At 35.8% G+C, this 19,930-nt stretch overlaps 1 protein-coding gene across 4 annotated transcripts; it reads left to right on the top strand.

Annotated features, from left to right (window-relative positions):
- The first annotated feature begins 1,018 nt into the window (after positions 1 to 1,018).
- Positions 1,019 to 19,354, top strand: LOC123290456 (mediator of RNA polymerase II transcription subunit 12). 4 transcript variants are annotated; one of them, XM_044870646.1, is made up of 25 exons: positions 1,019 to 1,284; positions 1,373 to 1,641; positions 1,782 to 2,275; positions 2,809 to 3,272; positions 3,353 to 3,629; positions 4,378 to 4,598; positions 4,674 to 4,929; positions 5,422 to 5,672; positions 5,839 to 6,607; positions 6,751 to 7,032; positions 7,337 to 7,639; positions 7,756 to 8,121; positions 8,450 to 8,639; positions 8,805 to 8,846; positions 12,465 to 12,720; positions 13,604 to 13,797; positions 13,908 to 14,250; positions 15,051 to 15,232; positions 15,325 to 15,853; positions 16,795 to 17,112; positions 17,204 to 17,375; positions 17,635 to 17,907; positions 18,278 to 18,702; positions 18,940 to 19,011; positions 19,048 to 19,354. In XM_044870646.1, the coding sequence occupies exons 1-25, from the start codon at positions 1,087 to 1,089 to the stop codon at positions 19,195 to 19,197; spliced, it is 7,296 nt and encodes a 2,431-aa protein (XP_044726581.1). In that variant the 5' UTR covers positions 1,019 to 1,086; the 3' UTR covers positions 19,198 to 19,354. The 4 variants fall into 4 exon arrangements, with proteins under 4 accessions (XP_044726581.1, XP_044726583.1, XP_044726580.1 ...); XM_044870648.1 differs by having other exon boundaries at positions 16,888 to 17,112; positions 18,940 to 19,354; XM_044870645.1 differs by having other exon boundaries at positions 18,940 to 19,354.
- The last annotated feature ends 576 nt before the right edge of the window (positions 19,355 to 19,930 follow it).

The following is a 19,930-nucleotide window of genomic DNA, read 5'->3' as shown; positions in this document are numbered from 1 at the left end:
TAAAAAAAAATTAATTTTTATTATACGTCACCAGAATTAAACTTTGAAATCACGTTATCTGACCTACATAAGGCTGCTAAATGAATAAGGAAATCCGGAGATTATCTAAATTTTTTGTTAACCCCTCGTCATCTACCTGGCACTCTTTTGCCGTATGGTAGATTACTATGTGACACAGTGCTGCCAATGCGTGTACTCCGATTTATCTGTTCTCTCAAACGAGATTAACTGTTTTTATCCGATAATTATGATCCTTACCAGTGGCGGAACCAGGATTTCGTCCAGGAAGAGTTATTATATAATCTAAATATTTTTTTTAGATTTTCAATTATTTATTTATGAAGTTAAATTATATAAAATGACATAATAATCCTTATAGGAGATGTGTCTTGAACCAGAATTCTCCCTCGTGTATTTATCACTGATCCTTACCTACTTTGTAATTAAATACATACAGCTAATTATATTCAGCTAATATAAAGTCTCTCTCTCAGCAGTTATGCCTTAAGCGGAGAATGTGGGCTAATCTCTTAGTCGGAGACATTTCGCCATCGGATGACAGGTTGATCTCAAGGAGGGTATAACCGACCTCTCTTTCTAAGTACAAGGGACTCATTTGCGACACCTTTCTTATACAATTATTATTATTGAGGCTCGATTCAGTTTGAACCTTTATGTGCCTGAATTTTAACGTACCACGCATTTAATTTATGACGTAGCGGTAAAAGTACGTTTAATGCATGACGGATGAATGATGGTTGATGAATGAACCTTTACAGTGAACGGTAAATTTGTAAACTGTAAACTAATGAACTGACAGGTGGATTGTTCAGTGTTTAGATTCTGTGGGTCAGAGTTTTTTTTAATGATGGATGATGAAGTTATGACTTTTACAAATAGTGTCTTTTTAAAATGGATCAATAAAATAAGTAAATAAAAGTATTTAAACAACTCTCCAAATATGTTGTTAATAATAATTGATTTGCCAAATAGATAATAAATAAATTAAATTATTGTTTTTAATAGTTTTAAATAGTTTTACGTATCTTTTATCTTGTGTGTTTGTTTTTGTAAAATTTAATAAAAATGAGTATCATGTCATCGTTGTATGAGAAGAGGCCTCTGAAGAAGCCTCGAATCGGTCCGCCTGATGTGTATCCACAAGAACCAAAACAGAAGGAGGACGAATTGACCAGTTTAAATGTTAAACATGGATTTAACACAATGCCCCAATTGTCTGATGAATTTGGGACCGCACGTAATTGTAATGTTACAGCTAGCAAGGTAAAAATATTATCATTTGTGATTCTTTCGAAATATTCATTTTCGCGGAAGGGTTTCGTAGATGGAATTATAATTTGTTGTTGTTTAGGTTGGAGCATATTTCAATGCGATAATTGCAAAAAAAGAAGAATTATGTACGCTACAAGATTCAGGTCGTAAACGTCAACAGATCAATACAAAAGATCATTTTTGGCCTGCGATTGTCCGTAATAAACATTACATTGAGGCTTGGTTCAAAGATCTGGCTGGCAGTAAACCATTAATGACGTTGGGCAAGCGTGCCCCCAACTTTAATAAAAAGGAAGAGATATTTATGATGTTGTCTGAGTATCAAGTTCCAATGTTGCGTGCTACATGGTAAGTAAATAGTTTCCCGGAATTCCGCACGGATCGATCTAGTTTTTAAACTTTCATACGAAAAGTTTGCACCCAATCCCATAAAAACTCGATTTGTCATTAAAAGGAAGAATAAATTGGTTTTTTTTTTTTTGTAATAGGTTTATAAAATTAAGTTCTGCGTACACGATAGCGGTATCAGAAGCAAAAAATAAAAAACGACAATTACCAGATCCAACAACCGAATGGACTGGAACCCTTATCAAATTCTTAAAAGATCAACTACCAAAGCTACAAGACCATTATCACATGTACAACAATAGTTTAGCTAATCTTGATACCAAGAACAGTTCAACATCGTCTACAACAGCACCTGGTGCTGCTGGAGGACAACAACAGAATCCTAATGGAATGACACCAACAAGTACAAGCACTACGAGTGCTACATCAGGAACAACACCAGCTAATAGCACACCAACGGGAGCTGGTGGTGGTAATGTTACCAACTTGACAACACCACCAATGCATTCACCAGCTCAACCGGGTTCGACGTCCATTACATCCGTTATCACTCAATCAACTGAGAGTGAATTTAAAATTGCACATCGACAATGGACGTACTGTACACAACTTGCAAAATATATGTATGAAGAAGGTAATGTATACAGGGTGTTCTCTAATTGTTGTTGGAAACATCGATAACGAGATTCAACTCATGAAAATGAACGAAAAAGCTCTTTAACAAATTTCAATCAGATGCGTAGTTTTCGAGATATTTCCAGATATCTTTCTTCCAATCACAAAGCATTTAGAATTAAAAGGCCAGTAATCAAAAGTTATTTTATATTAAATTGCAGAATAATATGTTATAGAGGGGATATCTCTGAAATTCTACCTTCCAAAGTAGTCCTTTCTGTCCAATCACCTGGGTTTCTTCTGTACATTAAACGTTTAAAGGTCTTAACAAAGACCTCCGACCATTAGATAGAAAACTGGGTTTTTGCGGAAATTTTTTCAAAGAGTCCCCAAAACGGCCACAAAAAGCTCCAACGATTTTCATGACATTTAGTATGCAGGAGATTTCGGTGGCGAAAAATCAATCCAGCTACGTTTCATTTAAAATAAATAACGAGCAACGCCTTTGGTCATCCAGGCACTAATTATTAATAGTGTATATCTTTTTTTCAGGTCTATTAGATCGTTCAGAATTCTTAAATTTAATATTAGAATTGTTAGATCGTATGCGTTCACAACCCTCTGATGATGGTATCCTACGTTTAATTCTACCATTTACATTACAATATGTGGACGAGATCGTTCAATCTGAACTACTATCCAGACGGATTGCATATCTATGTGCTAAGAAATTAACATATTTATGTAATAGTATCGCTGAATCAAATCTAACAGCATCATCAGTGACACCTGGTGGTACCAACAACAATACAATATCATCATCTGATCAAAAGATTGAAAATATGAATACAAACGATAAAGATGGTAATAGTAAGAAGGATAACATGAACATGATGGTAGCAGCAGGTGTAGCTCCAGGTGCTGGTGTGAATAGTCCTTTACAAGCTACCATTCAGGAGTACTTGAATTGTCCACATCATAAGGATATCATTCTTCAATTGAGTTGTATTTTACAGGTATGTAAGATCGCGAGTCCTTCCCGTAGGATTTCAGCATAAGCATTGTGTTTAATAAAATATGGATACTATTTTTACAGGTAATAACGCTGGAATGTTCGACGGCGTTAGTCTGGTGTGGTGTTGGTGAAAATCGTTCGAATTCAATATGGCACGGTTCACCATTAGATTGTTTACCAGCACCTCCATCACAACTACCATTACCAAGTAGAATGGCTACTGGGGGTCTACCATCTAGTGGTGCATACACCACCGAACTACGTAGACGTTTACGGCAAGCTGAAGATAATATACGTGAACGATCTAAACGAGCTGAAGGTCGATGGTGTGCTGATAAATGGCAATGCAGTTCATCAGGTATTTTATCTAAAAACGTTTTCATATCATTTTGTTTGGTTGATTAGGTTAGGTTAGAGTGGCTGTCCTGGGGTGGGACACACTTAGACAATAGGGTCCGTTGTGATACCGAAAAAGTGTTGTTCCATCCTCGGCCACTTCCCCGTGAATTATTTTAAGCCATTTAAGAACAGTAAGACGCCAACGGATAGGAGAGATCGTAGAAGAAAGGTTGGCTCAAGTGAGTACACCACCTCGAGGCAAGAGCTGGGCAGCAGCAAAGAAGATGAGACATTGTTTCCTCCTCAAGTATGACACATTATTAGGCCCGGGCGTTCAGCGTGTCTGCCACCTAGCCAGTGTCCTGTATAAGCCGCAACTCTTTTGCTAATAGAGGCCCTTGGAAGTGATATAAGAAGTTCGGAACGCCTAGGATTGTACTCAGATCATATCTGCTTTGTAGTACAACAAGTACGTTCCTCTCTTCATCTAAGATTGGTCTTTTTAAGATATCCTCTTTAACTAGCAACTTGCAGTTCGTAAATGGAACTACCGAATGCCTATTGGTGTTATGTGCCATTTCTAGCAAGCGCGTTGGCTTCACAATTTCCTGGACTGTTTCTGTGTCCCGGTATCCATACCAGGTATCCGCCAGATCTTTTAAGGACATTCGGATACCTTTGAGAATAGCAACAAGCCCAGCTTAACAAATATGGCGTATTTTAGTTTGAAAATCAAATTATTTGTGGTTATTTTTAAAATTTTCTAGGATTGACCACAACTAGAGTGTTAGCAGCATTGGACGCTTTAGATCGACATCGATTCGATCGTGTCGATACAACAAACTCTTTAGATACTTTGTATGCTAAAATATTTCCAGCACCTACAACTCCTATCAAAGATCCAACATCTGGATCCCCAGGTGCAAACACAACTACAAACACATCATCATCATCGTCAAATGAAAATAAAGAATCTCGTAATGAATATGTAAGTTTTACACGTATTACACAATAACAGTATAAACATAGTATTTAAATAATTGTATATGTTAATTGTTTATAGAATGTGAATCAAGATGAACCAATCATACAAATCTTATGTGAATGGGCTGTATCAAATGAACGATGGGGGGAACATCGTGCAATGGCTGTAGCTTGGCTGCTGGACAAGAGACAACAAGATGTATCATCACCAGAACCGGATACAAATGCATCCGATGACAAGGATTCAGTTAGTTCGTTAAATAATCAACCAAGTGGTTTACCAATCTTTCAAAATTTACTCATGAAATTTTTAGATGACGATGCTCCAATTTTAGGTTGGTATTTTTTAAGAGCTTTTGCCCACTTTTACAGAATGGTCGTGGTTCATTTCTAGACGTAGACAGTATTCGAAACGGCTGGAATGTCAAGAAGGTGCGGGAACTTATGGAGCTCTTAGTCAATATGCAACGGGATTTTCAATCAGAAATCTTCTCCATGGTGAGACGTTCCTAGATCTGTAACACGGAAGGTTATAGTGGAACATATAACACCATTTTCAGGTCGCACTTCGGGTCTAAGAGGCGTCATCATTCTAAGAAACTGAATCACCTGGGGCCACTCTGGCGTTATAGGGAATGAAGGAACAAACTTGATGGCACGAGAGGGGCCATCTCAAAATTCTCTTGCATATTATTTGCGATAGACCTCTTGTCATCCTTAACGACCAAGAGTCTCTTAAATTTGCAGCCGTTTTGAAACTACTAGAGACACTTAGAGTAGGTCAGCAGGTTATATTTAGTAAAATATTTTTGAAAATGATTTTTTAGAAGAAAATGGTAGCGCACAGAATCGAGCAATGTTTACCAATCTTGTACATTTATTTGCTGAATTAATTCGTCATGATGTGTTCTCTCATGATGCGTACATGTGTACGTTAATATCGCGTGGTGACCTGCTGTCTACGGGCGCTATGAATGGAAGTGCTGGAATACATCGTCCACCGTCACCTCCACCGAATCCTGGTTTAGATGATGAAATATTTGGACTTGATTTAAAATCGGCTAAATTGGATGTTTCTGTAAGTTTATTTTTGTATTTTGTAAAAAATTGATTAAAATCGTCAACTATCCCTCAAAAAAGAGGGTTGGGTACGACCCTGATAAGTGTTGACAACCTAATAAATAAATTATTTCAAAGATGCATTAATTTTTTCTTGATTAGAGCGAAATTTTAAATATTTTCAGGATCATGACGATTCAAAAATCGACGACGATCTGGACAAATTATTACAACATATAAAAGAAGATCAACAAAATTCATTGGATGCTCCAGACAGTCCCAAAGATCCAGATCATCATCACCATCACAGCAACATGATGAGTTCAACGATGAGTTCGATCCCAATGGAAACAGATCATAGCGATTTAAAAATACGTCCATCACGACATCTCCTGTACACCACACATTTCCCACTCACCCAGGATGAAACGTATTCGCAACACGATTGTAATCAACGACACGTATTATTGTACGGTGTGGGTAAAGTACGTGATGAAGCACGTCACACGGTTAAGAAAATGTCGAAGGAAATATGTAAATTATTCTCGAAAAAGTTCTCAATTGATGTCGCTGAAGGTGGTAAAGTGAAGAAACATTCACGGAATGAATTTAATTTTGAATTGGCCACACAAAAATGTCAAAATTTAAGTTATTTTGATCAGCACGTGGTCACGTGGCAATGTAGTTTGAATGTTATCGAAATGTTAAATTCATTTGGATCGGGTAATTCGAATTATTTACCAGTTCAAGAGCATGTTGCATTCTTATTCGATTTAATGGAGTTAGCGTTAAATATTTATGGTTTGATTGATGTGTGTATTAGTATTCTAAAAGAGTTGCCAGAAGTTGAAGCACAACTTCTCTTAAAAGGTTCAACGTTAGCAAGGAATTATACAACTTCGTTAAGTTTATATGTTGTGGGTGTTTTACGACGTTATCATTGTTGTTTGTTGTGTAAGTATCAAACAAGTATAGACCCTCCCCCTCCCCACCTTTATAATCTATTATATCTGCACCGATCTGTTAGTCAGATCCTTTCAAAAATATCTAAATTTCTTTGGTAAATCGTATTTTGATTGATTGTTTAATTGTTTTAGTGTCCGCTGAACAAACATGGCTGGTGTTCGATGGTTTATGTAAAGTGGTGAAGCATGTTTCAACACCTGGTGATTGTTCGTCAGCTGAACGATGTGTGCTAGCACATCTATATGATTTGTATTCGTCGTGTCATCTCCTCAAACAGAAGCCACACACAGAGTTTGCAAATGCTAATCCAAAGATTCGTATTGCCTTGTATTCAGCTTTGCAACCAAGCACAACCAATAATTATGTGTACAATGCACATTATATGCAAGAATTCTTTGCAAGTCCACGTCGAGGTAAACATTTTACTTGAGCAAATATTGGCAATTGATCCAGGAATCGATTCCTCGTTAGTTGATTTTGAATGGCAGCGAATGGTGTTTTTAGATATGTTTCAAGTGCGAGTTTAAGGTTTCGTACCCGAAAAATTTGAAGAGAAAATGTGGTATCTGAAAGTGGGGACACAAGTGCATGAATATGATTTTATTGCATACACTCAGACAAACATTTTCCACACTCTTGGCGAGAAGTCGATTCTTGGATTCGATTGCTTATTCGGGTTTATTTCGTTGATTAAAATTGTATTTGTTTGTTTTGCAGGTAAAATAGAGACAAGTTGGGCACGCCAATTGGCAGAATCACCAAATAATCGTTACAGTTTTGTAATAAATGCAATAGTGACCGTCTGTCGTGAACAAGACAATGAACGCTTGAACGACATCTCTGTTCAATGTGCTGAAGTGACAGCTTGTTGTAATTCGTTGTCAGCTGAATGGGTTGGAGCGTTGATGGCACTATGTTACGCGACCAACAACACCATCTATATTGATTTATTGACACAAGTTGATGTTCAAGATTTATCGATACATAATTCTTTAGCTGTTTTTACGTCTATTTTAATTGGTAATTATTATCAAATTTCACTTGTCTTCTGAACTTCTAGACCTAGTGGTTTTAGCTGTGCGTTGATCGATCAATCAGTTTTGTCTTTTATATAAATAGGTAAATTGTATTTTCAGCTCGACATTGTTTTTCATTGGAAGATTTTGTAAAACATATTGCATTACCGAACTTAGTAAAAGTATCAAAAGAATTCAACGAAGGACGTGGCGGTAGCGATGGTCCAGGTGGTGCAGGTGTTGGTGGTGGTCCTGGTGGTAATGTAGAAGCTGGTGCACGACTCACATGTCACTTGTTATTGCGTTTATTTAAAACTGTTGAATGTCCACAACCTGGTCTGTATTCAGTAAGCACCAGTCCACATCCGTTACCAAGTGGTCAAGGTGGTTACTCAATCCGTTTAAGTTGTGATCGACATTTATTAGCTGCTGCACACAATAATATTAAAGTCGGTCCTGTGTTAGCTGTCTTGAAGGCTATTTTAGGTAAGATATTGTATAGTTCAGTTTTTAATCACCATTCTAGGTCTTTCTGCTCATAATCCAGAAAATTCACCGCAAAAGTAAAAAACAAGATTTTCTTGCGATTAAACTAAAAGTTGACGTCTAATACAACAAAATTAAATCGGAAACTCCATTTAACTTCAACTTACTTCCTTCGGCAATTCGCTAATAAGATTATTTGATGGGAAATTGTATAACTCTCACCGCCATCTATTGAAAGTTAATAGAACCTAGAAGCGAATTCTGAAATTTGAACACAGAGCCATAAGAAAGATCCGTAATGAAATATTGATTGTTTTGTGATTGACAGTGGTTGGTGATGCAACGTCACGTGAACGGAAGTTAGGTAATAAACGTGATGGGAGTGGATCATCAACACACGTAGGATCATCTTCAAACAGTAAAGCACCAACAGCTGTACCTGGTGAACTTAGTATATCACATATATTAGGCACCAGTGATATATTAGGTGGTGGAGATGATGGAATGCTTGATATTACGTAAGTATACGATCAAATATTTATTTATTTTAGATTTATTGATTTATTTCTAAATAAAAATCAAATAAAATCAATTAGTTTTATTGAAGTTCAAATTCATTCTTGCTTGTTCTTTAAAAATAAATGATGATTTTGTTTTTCTACAAAATTTGTTTGTTGTATCAGGATGGTAGAATTGGAGGCTACATCGACTCGCAGTTCACAAAGGTTTGTTTAACTTCACATAACCTCACACAACCACTCAACCCACCCCACCCAAATACACAAATACTCGTATTTCTACGCTCAAACACTCCGTCTCCGGTACACTCCGCGGAAAATAAGAACCCTCATACTTGTTTGTTTTATTTAGGTTGTTATGAATTATTTAAATAATACAGAGTGCGCCATTTTAATCTATAATGGCTAATAGCTTGTTTTATAGTTCATTTTTCGGGTACGGAATCCTAAACTCGCACTTGAAACATATCTTAAAACATTCTCCATTAAATTACCTTTTTTCTTAGAGGCTTCTCCAAATTGAACTGGTTTTGAGGATCATAGTCTTTTTTTTTAGTTGTTCCGGGTATGTAATCCTAAACTCGCTCTTTAAACATAGCTAAGAACACTCTCAAATAAATTACCTTTCAAAATTCAAAATTGGTTCACCCGTTTAAGCGCTACGATGGCACAGACAAAAAGACAGACACATAGTGGTCAAACTTACACCCCTTTTTTGGTTCGGAGGTTACAAATTTTTGAGAAATGTATTTCTTTAATGTTTCAACAGATACTTTGTTCCATGCATTTTGTATGGAACAGAAGAAGAGGGACATTGAGGTACCCGCTTCCACTTTCATAACAACCTTAAAAATACACAATGTTTGTAAACAAGTGAACTTAAAGATACGCTACTCCAATTTACTCGTAAGATTCGAAGTGTTGTCATAGCAATCGAAAACTGTTATAATTGATAGAAAATTCCATTCGCCCCTCCTTCAATTTTATGTGCGTTTTGATAGCCGTATGATTTTCGTTATAAAGTTGTGAGCGATTTTGTAAGAGGTAAATGATTTCAACAAAAAAAAGAGCGTGCCGAGAGTCAGGACAACCATTTATCTTTTGTTTGTCTTTTATAAATTTTAAACTAACTAAAACACTTCCAGTCGTAGGTGTAAATAAATCTTCAAGTTCACTTCCTAGTGCTTAAAATGAACTCTGTGATAAAGCCCAAAATGATAAAGGGTAACACAGTTACATTCCTGTAAATATGGCGTAGTTTTAATGAAACAAAAAGTGTGGGGTTTTTATTTCTACAGAGTTTACAGTTAAATATCTAGCGCTGCTTTTTTTAATTAGACCAAACAAATTTTTTGATAAGCACTTTTAATGGTTATCAAAGGTTTAGGAGGCCATCCTACATTTTAGCCAACTTATTTTATTAAGAAATTTAAGAGACAACTTTGACAACAGATTTTAAATTTCTGTTTATAAAATGAGTTGTCAAAATGTGGCCAGGCCTCACATCTACCACGCATAAATATTATGGGAATTGGCTCTCAACTAAATTGTCCGAATTTTTTCTGAATGTTAGACTTCTAAGTATTCTGAATAAATTTTTCAGTGGGCGCTTTCCACTGATCAAAAAATATTAACTCGTCTGATTTTTCAAGGCAATAATTAGTAGAAAAATAATAGTTTTTATGAAAAAAATTAGAGTTTACGAAAGGTAAATGCTTTACAAATTTTTTCCAAACGCTTATATCTCGAAAACGCCGAAGTTTGGTAAAAAAATATCAAGAGTCAAAAAGTGTTTAGAATGATCCAAAATATAATATTATACGGTTTTCAAGTCCAAGTTTTTGACCATAACCACAAAATAATCTTTATTTTCGTCAATAATGATTTTTCGACAAAAATCTATTTTTTTCATACACTTATAACTCGAAAACGGTGAGATTTGGTGAAATTTGTAAGAGATTTATTTAAAAAGCTTAAAACAACAACAGACAATTTAGCTGGTAACCATTTCCCTGAAAGTTTTTTGCGTCTTACTTGACCGTAGTTTTGCAAATGCACTGTTGCTTTACAAAATTATAATTATACAGCGTGTATCTTTAAGAACTGTACATAGAAAACTGTATGAGAAGGTCCTCCTACTACAAACAAACCAAATTTCGACGAATCAAAAACGATGCTTGATTGAAAAACGAAGTAGAATTATTGTACTCCAAACTAACTTAACTTCATTTTATATTTTCGAATTCTACGTCCTTTGAAATGCAAAAAACCACAAATTTTGACGGGGCAGAGAACAATTTTCGCCCTGACTCGAATACAATAGCTTCTATCATTCTTTTGTAGATGAGAATCAAAGCTAAAGATTCCAGAAGAGAACCCTTTTATTGAACCCTTGAAGTAAATCGAAATTAACTCATAAGAGAGTTAAAACTTGAACAATTTCGAAGAAATTTCAAAATTTGTGTTTTGGAACATTATGTTAGGCTAGGCTAGAGTTTCTGTCCCAGGATGGAACATATTTAGACCATAGGGTCCGTTGTGATACCGACGGGACACTTACTCGAAGAATTCAAGCAAATCGTGTATGAGTCTTATGGAGTAGTGGCCGGAGAAGGGCCAATCCTTTTTCGGTATCACAATAGACACTATGATCTAAGTGTGTCCCATCCAAGGATAACCACTTTAACCTAACCTAACCTAAAAGAAACCAGGAAATGTAAATGTCAGGAACAATCAGGTGTATTAAATATTTGCATGTAACTTGTCTAAAGTCTTGTTTTTAACGATGCTTGACCTGTGCCAATTCAAACCTTGTCATATCATTAAAGACCTGGTGATTCTCCTTGTCACGCATCGTAAGAGCAAGATTTTTGAGGAAGCTCCTATGAAAGCATCGTTTCTTTTTGCTTCATTTATTTTTCTGTATAATTGACGTAATTTAGCGCATTATTATCTTCTGAAAGCTTTCCTGAACATGGTCTAGATCTCGACTTTGGATTTTTTTTAGCCAACGAAATATAGTCGATCTAAAATTTTGAAAAAGTAATCTTTTTTTATTATACTTGAAGCTAAAAGAACTTATGCAAGCCAAAAATTATCAAAAATCAAAATGGCAGAATATGTAGGCTTCTAGTAGACCGGGTTCAGAGAAGCAAATAAAAGCCTCTACTTCTGGAATACAGGTTGGTCCACAAAATAACTGAACATCTTAAAATAAAAATTTTTTAAGAAGCCTCTATATATTTGCCATCGTTACGATCAAAATTTAAACACGAAAAACAATTTTTATTTTTATTGCAAAAAACAAAATTTTGTTCACAAGTCATTCGCAATGCGCCGTTTTGTAGAAAAATGATTAGAATAAAAATTGTATTCGGAGGGGAGCTTCTTAAATTGACACCTTGGTTTGATTACCTTCAAGATTCTTTTGAAAGTGGACGCGTGAAAAGATAATAAGTATCACCTAGCCTCCCTTCAGGCCCGTGTGCAGGAATCATCCAAGGAAGAAAGGGGAATAAAAATAAGAAACTCTTTTTTTTCGATTAAGAGAACATTTTATTCAGTCACTATTTTTTAGTTGTTCCGGGTACAGAACACTCCATTAAATTACCTTTTACACATACATAGCGGCCAAACTTATAATACCCCTTTTTATGGTTCGGGGATTAAAAATGGAAGAAAATCATTTATCACATTTTGATGAATTTTAAATGGACCAACCTGTATATTATCAGCCTTAAAATAATTTGTACATAACACATTTGATTCTTTTCGAAAGACTTTTTGATTCGAATTCAATTCTAATAAAAATATATGTTGATTTAGGCAATCAGTATCCTCGGATGGAACAACATCCTTATCAAAATTTGCTTGGCATGTCTTACGAGAAATCTGCTCACAACAATGGGTTTTGGAACGATGTTTAAGTCAACCAGAAGAATTATTTCAATCGGATTTATTGTTGGATTCAATGTTGACGTCGTCACAAGCACAACGTCTGCTTCATATGATTTGCTATCCAGACATGAGTTCATCTTTAGATGAATTGGATCAAAAAAGTATTATCACTAGGATATTAGAGGTATGATTCTGCTCTATAATATATTTGATTAGCCAGGTCTAATCCCAACCAGCCCCAATGTACCTAAAGACCTCAGTGTGAGATTTCTCATGGTAAGAGATACTGTTTTAAGTAGACGAAGCTGTAGGATTCTGTCGAGGTGAGACCCCACGCAGAAAGCACACAGTTTTTCCGCCTTGATTTTTCCCAGGATTGATAGATCCAAGGTTTCGGACCCAAAATTCTGAATCTGACGCCCTCCAGGTACAAATAACATGTATGGCGATTTTATCAGTCTTCATACAGGCCCTACAAATGGGTTCGAATCCCAATCGAAGTATGTTTAATTTGTTGTTTTTATACCATGTATATATGAAATATACATAGTATATTAAGTTTAGTCCCAAGTTTGTAACGCTTAAAAATAATGATGCTAGGAAAAAAATTTTGTCATAGGTGTTCATAAAATCACATAATTACCGTCTGTGGACACGATAACGCAAAAACGAAAAAAGATATCGAGCTGAAATTTTTACAGCGTACTCAGGACGTAAAAAGTGAGTCAAGTTCGTAAATGAGCATCATAGGTCAATTGGGTCTTGGGTCCGTAGGACCCATCTTGTAAACCGTTAGAGATAGAACAAAAGTTTAAATGTAAAAAATGTTCCTTATCAAAAATTAAACAACTTTTGTTTGAAACATTTTTTCGTAAACATCACTGTTTACCCGTGAGGGCGCCAATTAGGCAGAAATTTTATAATATGTACTATACTTGATTATCAGTTATGTATGTGTCACATGTTTGTATGTGTAATGTGATAAAGAAATCAACACTGACTATGCATGGTATTTTAACAATTAACTCAGTCAATTGTTTGTTTTCACTTGTTTTGGTTATTTTTAGAATTTAGAACAATGGACGTTACGAATGTCTTGGCTGGATTTACAATTAATGTTTAAGCAGTTTAACAACAACACGTCCGAATTAAATCAATGGTTGGATACCGTTGCAAAAGCTGCTATTGATGTCTTCCAATTGAATTCACAAGATTCTATTCATAACGAACGTCTTACAACAAACGCTAACTCCAACGCTAAGTAAGTCTTTTTCTTGTATTTGCTGCTAATTAAGAACTAATAAATAAAATTTCAAAGATGCATTAATTTGTTTGCTGTTAGATATTTAGTTGAATTTGTAATATTTGCAGGTACGATTTTAAAGGTAAATCAGGTTCAATATGGCTGGTAGCACCACTGGTATCAAAACTTCCAAGTGCAGTCCAAGGACGTGTCTTAAAAGTAGCTGGACAAGTATTAGAAACAAACAATTGGCCTGCAGGCAAACGATCCTCTGGTTCAAGTTCTTCATCCGATAATAAAGATATGAGTTTACGTGGAGGCAACAGACGTTATCAAAGTACATCGTTGTTAAGTCATCAACCGTTCTTATCACTGGTGCTAACATGTTTGAAGGGTCAAGACGATCAACGTGAAGGCTTGCTTACGTCACTACACTCACAATTATCACAATTTTTAAATTTAAGTAAAGATGTAAGTACCAAAAAACGCTATCTGACGCACTTCTGATGTCGAATTAGCGATTTTGTTTAATTATTTTAGAGTACATATGTAAGAACACTCTCCATTAAATTGCCTTTTTCCTTAAAACCGTTTCCAAACTGAATAAAACACATCATTTATCTATGGAGATAATGATCGTTCCAGCATAAGCTGCAGTACATGTTCGAAGAATAATCTATGAAGGCCAACAAGACCTTTTTATACCATGTATATATGAAATATACATAGTATATTAAGTTTAGTCCCAAGTTTGTAACGCTTAAAAATAATGATGTTAGGAAAAAAATTTTGTCATGGGTGTTCATAAAATCACCTAATTAGTCCATTTCCGGTTGTCCGTCCGTCTGTGGACACGATAACTAAAAACGAAAAAAGATATCGAGCTGAAATTTTTACAGCGTACTCAGGACGTAAAAAGTGAGGTCAAGTTCGTAAATGAGCATCATAGGTCAATTGGGACTTGGGTCCGTAGGACCCATCTTGTAAACCGTTAGAGATAGAAGAAAAGTTTAAATGTAAAAAATGTTCCTTATAAAAAATTAAACAACTTTTGTTTGAAACATTTTTTCGTAAACATCACTGTTCAGCCGTGAGGGCGCCAATTAGGCGGAAATTTTATAATATGTACCATACTTGATTATCAGTTATGTATGTGTCACATGTTTGTATGTGTTATGTGATAAAGAAATCAACACTGACTATGCATGGTATTTCAACAATTAACTCAGTCAATTGTTTGTTTTCACTTGTTTTAATAATGTTGTTTTTAGGAACGTGTTGGAACGTGTGAAATTGGTAATCGTGAATCGATGTTAGATGCATTACAATTAAGATTCTCATTGGTTGGCGGCATGTTTGATACGGTCCAACGGAGTACGGCTACCACCACTGATTGGGCAGTGCTTCTAGTTCAACTTATTAGTTATGGCGTTATCGATTTAAATAATAATTCGTAAGTTTATTTTTACAAATATAACGAACGAGTTGTACGTAAATCAAATCAAATCGAAATCAAAACATGTTTGGATCTTTGTTTGGTTTCAGGGAATTATTTACAACTGTTCTTGACATGCTAGCAACTTTAGTTCATTCAACTTTAGTATCGGACAGTCAATCCGAAAAAGACGAAAGTAAAAAACATTATCAGAACTTACAGAAGAAATTAAAAAAAGAATTAGGAGATCGAAACAGTCCATCGATCCAATATGTACGACAATTGTTACAATTACCAAAGCGAACGTGTGAAGTGATCGCATGCGAACCAGTCGGTTGTCTAACAGACACCAAAGGTAATAAAATCACTGGATTCGATAGCATCGATAAGAAACAAGGTTTACGTGTCTCTGACAAACAACGTGTCAGTCCATGGGATCTACTTGAAGGTCAAAAGAGTCCTGCTCCATTGAGTTGGTCATGGTTTGGTGCGGTACGTTTAGAACGTAAACCGTTATGGTACGAGGACACACATCGTTTGTTAAAGTATCACACGCACAGTTTATTACGACCGCCATCACATTATTTAGATTCGGTACCGTTGCCTCCTGAAGATTTAGAACCAATTCAAGAGAAACCTGTAAGTGTTTTTGTTTATTTATTTATTTAAAGTCAAAACCGCATATAACGACAACGAATTGACAATCGTTTATAAACGATCAATATTTATTATTTCAACTTGATTGGGGTCAGAAGGTCACAATTATTTATTAAGATGTAAACACTTAAAACGTAAAAAAAAAAATTGGACCTCTCAGGGGAGTACCAAGAAATATTCAATAATTATTCTATTCAAATAAAATGTATTTATCGTTTATAATGACTCTCAAATATAACGAATATTTGAGCTACAATGTCGTTATAACAGATTTTGACTGTTTTTTTTTATTTATCATCGTTACCCAAAGAACATTACACGTAAATTTAACATCAAAAGTAACGCGACAGTGACCACAAACAGGGTTATCCTCCAGATAAAGATTCCTATTCAAATCACGAACGAAAAGCCTTTTTTTTCCTTAAGTCTTTTCCTAACTGAATCGATTTTGAAGATCATCGCCAATATTTTAGTTTTTTCGGATACGGGAACCTAAACTTGCACTAAAAATCAAAATCAATTCACCCTTTTAGACGCAACGATGCCACAGACAGACAGACACATACACATATCGGTAAAATTAATAACAGTCCTTTTTTTAGTTTGGGGGTTAAAAATTAAAATAAAATTAATATTCTGGTCATGAACGTAATTAAAGTGGCGTCTTATTTAGTGATTTTGACGTGGAATTTATGAATAAAAATGTTTGATGGGTAAGTTGAGGTCGTGGTATTGAGCTGGTGGTATGTCATGTGAAAACTTGTATAAAATTGATGACACGGTGACACCCAATTAAAAAACTTTTAATCGCTGCATCACATAGCGTGGCGTGTTAAATCCGCATAATTGGGTAAAGAAATCGTTAAATTTAAAAATAAAAATAGTCAAGTCGTATCGTATTCTTGTCTACCAACAATATTTAGCTGAAGGACTATGACGATATAAACGCTGACACACCTAGCTCTTTGGATCAATCCCCTGCGGCACTAGGTAAAGTTCGCTGTAAAAATTCGCAGCGCAGATCACGGAAACCAAAACAAATGGGTCCATGTGGTGGTCAAGTGGGTCCTGGTGGTGTTGGTCCTGGTGGTGTTAATGTTCCTGGCCAACAAAATCAAATGGGTGGACCGAATGGTGGTGGTCCTGGTGGACAGGGACAACAACTACAAATGGGGCAGAACAATGTGATGCATCCACAACATCCACAAAATATGGGTGGCATGAATATGGGCGGCGTTCAAGTACGTATTGAAATCAAGTATATTTGTAGTCCAGGCAACCATGAATTTTTCTTAAATAAATTTCTATTATTTTTTTTAATGGATTATATAGGCACCGTCCCAACAAGGACAAATGGGCCAAATGGGAGGTTATGGTCCACAAATGGGAAATGTCGGACCTCAACAAAATTTCCAAGGAAATCAAGGTCCACAACAGTGGGGCTATAATCAACAACAACCACAGCAGCCCCAACAAGGATATTATGGACAACAAATGCCTGGAGGTAAGCTACGATGACTCTGGATGGGTTACCGAATGTTATTGACACCTGTAATATCTTCGAATCTATGAATCATAGAGAAAAATTGTCCGAGTTGACTTGTGAGTCAAATTAATAACTTTTTTAGGATAACCCCTCTTTGCGCCCTTTTTCAGGGACTTACAGATTTGAAGTTATTGCATGTGGTAATAGTTACTGATTCACCCGGTATTCGAGGGTAATAAACGATTAACTCTGTTAATTATAATATTCCTTGTTTCAGTTTCAAGATATGAACGTCCGCAAGTGAATCAATCAAAACAAGCTCTAACAAATATGCTACGACAACGGCATCCTTTAAATCATTTTTTGGGTGGTCAAGCGGGTACTGGTCAAGTACCACCCGGTGCTGGACAGATGCCTGCCGCATATGGTGGAATGCAACGACAATTTCCTCGTCAACAAATGCGTGGACCTCAGCAACAACATCCTGGTGCAAATATGCAACAAAATCAGAATATGTTCCAACAGCAGTATGGAAATATGCAGCAAGGCGGTAAGAAATGTTTAAACCAATAATACAGGGTGATCCACAATGTGTTTACAACAATTTAATGAAGCTCAAGCTCTTTTGCCTTATAGTACAATGAAATTAAATATCTAAAACGAAAAAGTGTTACATCTTAGAAATTTTCCGTTGTTTATTAGATTGTAAAAGCTTCGTACCAAAAAAGCTACCTGTCAGGAGAGGTACTTAACCTACTTTTTTGTGTTGTATTTGGGGGCTTTAATCGATTTTCTAGCTTCAAAATTCTGTTATTCTTAAATTTCAATCTAAAATCAATTTTCGCTACAAAATCAAAACGAATTACGCCGATATTTTTTGTGTGAATTAGGTAACCAATTAATGATTATCAATTTTCTAGCCATGAATCAAAATTATGGCGGCTATGGCAATCAACAAGTGAACACGACGGGCAATAATCAACAAGGACAAATGATGCAAGGTGGGGCGGTTGGAGTGGGACCCCAACAAAATATGATGGGCTCGTTTCCAAATCAACAAGCTGGTTTTGGACCACAAAATGTTGGTAACACGGCTGCCATGATGGGACAACGTACACCCACCCAATCAGATTACTTGAATCAACAGCAACAACGGATGGGCCAACCGAACCGTCCACAATACTTACAAGCACCAAATGTTACAATGAACACGATGGGAGGACCACTAGGCAATAGTCAAGGGGGCCCAGCACCACCATATTCACGTAACGCTGGCGGGGTAGGAGTGGGAGGACAACCAACGGTACAACCTAATCAACAACAGAGTCAACAGCAATTCCAACAGGTAATATACGCGGTGTCCCCCCTTTTTTTAAGTTGACATATGCTTGAAACTCAATAAATAAATTTAATCGAGGAAAACGCTTCAAACCAAATATATATTCTTGGAAACTTAGTTTCTTCTCGGAAACGCCTTCATTTTCATGGCATTTAGTATTGATTTATATGCGAAATTTCGAAATTTGTGAAATTGCAGTGTAACTGTCCCGCTTATAATGAAATTGTAATTCTGATTTTCTAGCAAGTAAATCAACAACGAATTCGACAACAAATGATGGCCATGCAACAGCAACAACAACAACAACAACAACAGCAGCAGCAGCAGCAGCAGCAGCAGCAGCAACAACAACAACAACAACAATCTTCAGTGGTTGGTCAAGGAGTACAAGGTGTTCAAGGTGGTGGTCCACCATCTGCGTTGGTCGCACACTTACAACGATCCATGCAGCAACAAGGTCAACAACATAATCCGTACCATCAACCTCCACAATATCAATAAAGACATCAATCAGCATCAGAATCAGAATCAGAATCACATCTACGTCTGTTGTTGATCTATGTGTACGCTTACATCAACCCCTTCCCCTCTCCTCTCCTCTCACCCCACCCACCTGTATTTTATTTAATTACAACAACAAATTAATTAACACCACTTTTATTTGATACTTTTTATTTAATTTAAGATTATTAAAATAAATTTTATCTAAAATTATTATTAAATTTGTTTTTTTTTTATTGATAAATGGTAAGTAATCTGTACTTTTAATAAACCCATGTGGTTTCTTCTCTTTGAATATTTACTATGGAACTGGCAACAGTGTGACAACCACCCACTGACTTAATTATGATAATTTTAACGTCAATGGAACCACCTCTCATAGATTACTAAGAATTAATACTAAGGTACTATTAAATGGGCTTCAGAGCCTAAGTATATCCTTCGCTAATTGCATATTTTTAATTTCTTACAAAACAGACTAATTCACAAAAGTTCCTGACGATCTAACGAATCGAATGCCGAGGACAGCATTCAAATCCAACTTACTGATCAAATTTTTCGAACTTAATTTCTTTATTTCTACGTCTATTCTTAGACCATAACTTTTTTACATTATGTATTTAATTTGAATAAATTTGAATTGAGCGGGCATTATTAACAAGTGAATAGTAGTGATATATAAATAATAAATAAATTCCCCTAAAGATTTGTTTAAAATTTAAATGGCTGCCAA

Source organism: Chrysoperla carnea, chromosome 1 (genome assembly GCF_905475395.1).
Source record: "Chrysoperla carnea chromosome 1, inChrCarn1.1, whole genome shotgun sequence".
NCBI classification, from domain to species: Eukaryota; Metazoa; Arthropoda; class Insecta; order Neuroptera; family Chrysopidae; genus Chrysoperla; species Chrysoperla carnea.
This window is presented reverse-complemented; position numbering and strand designations above follow the sequence as displayed.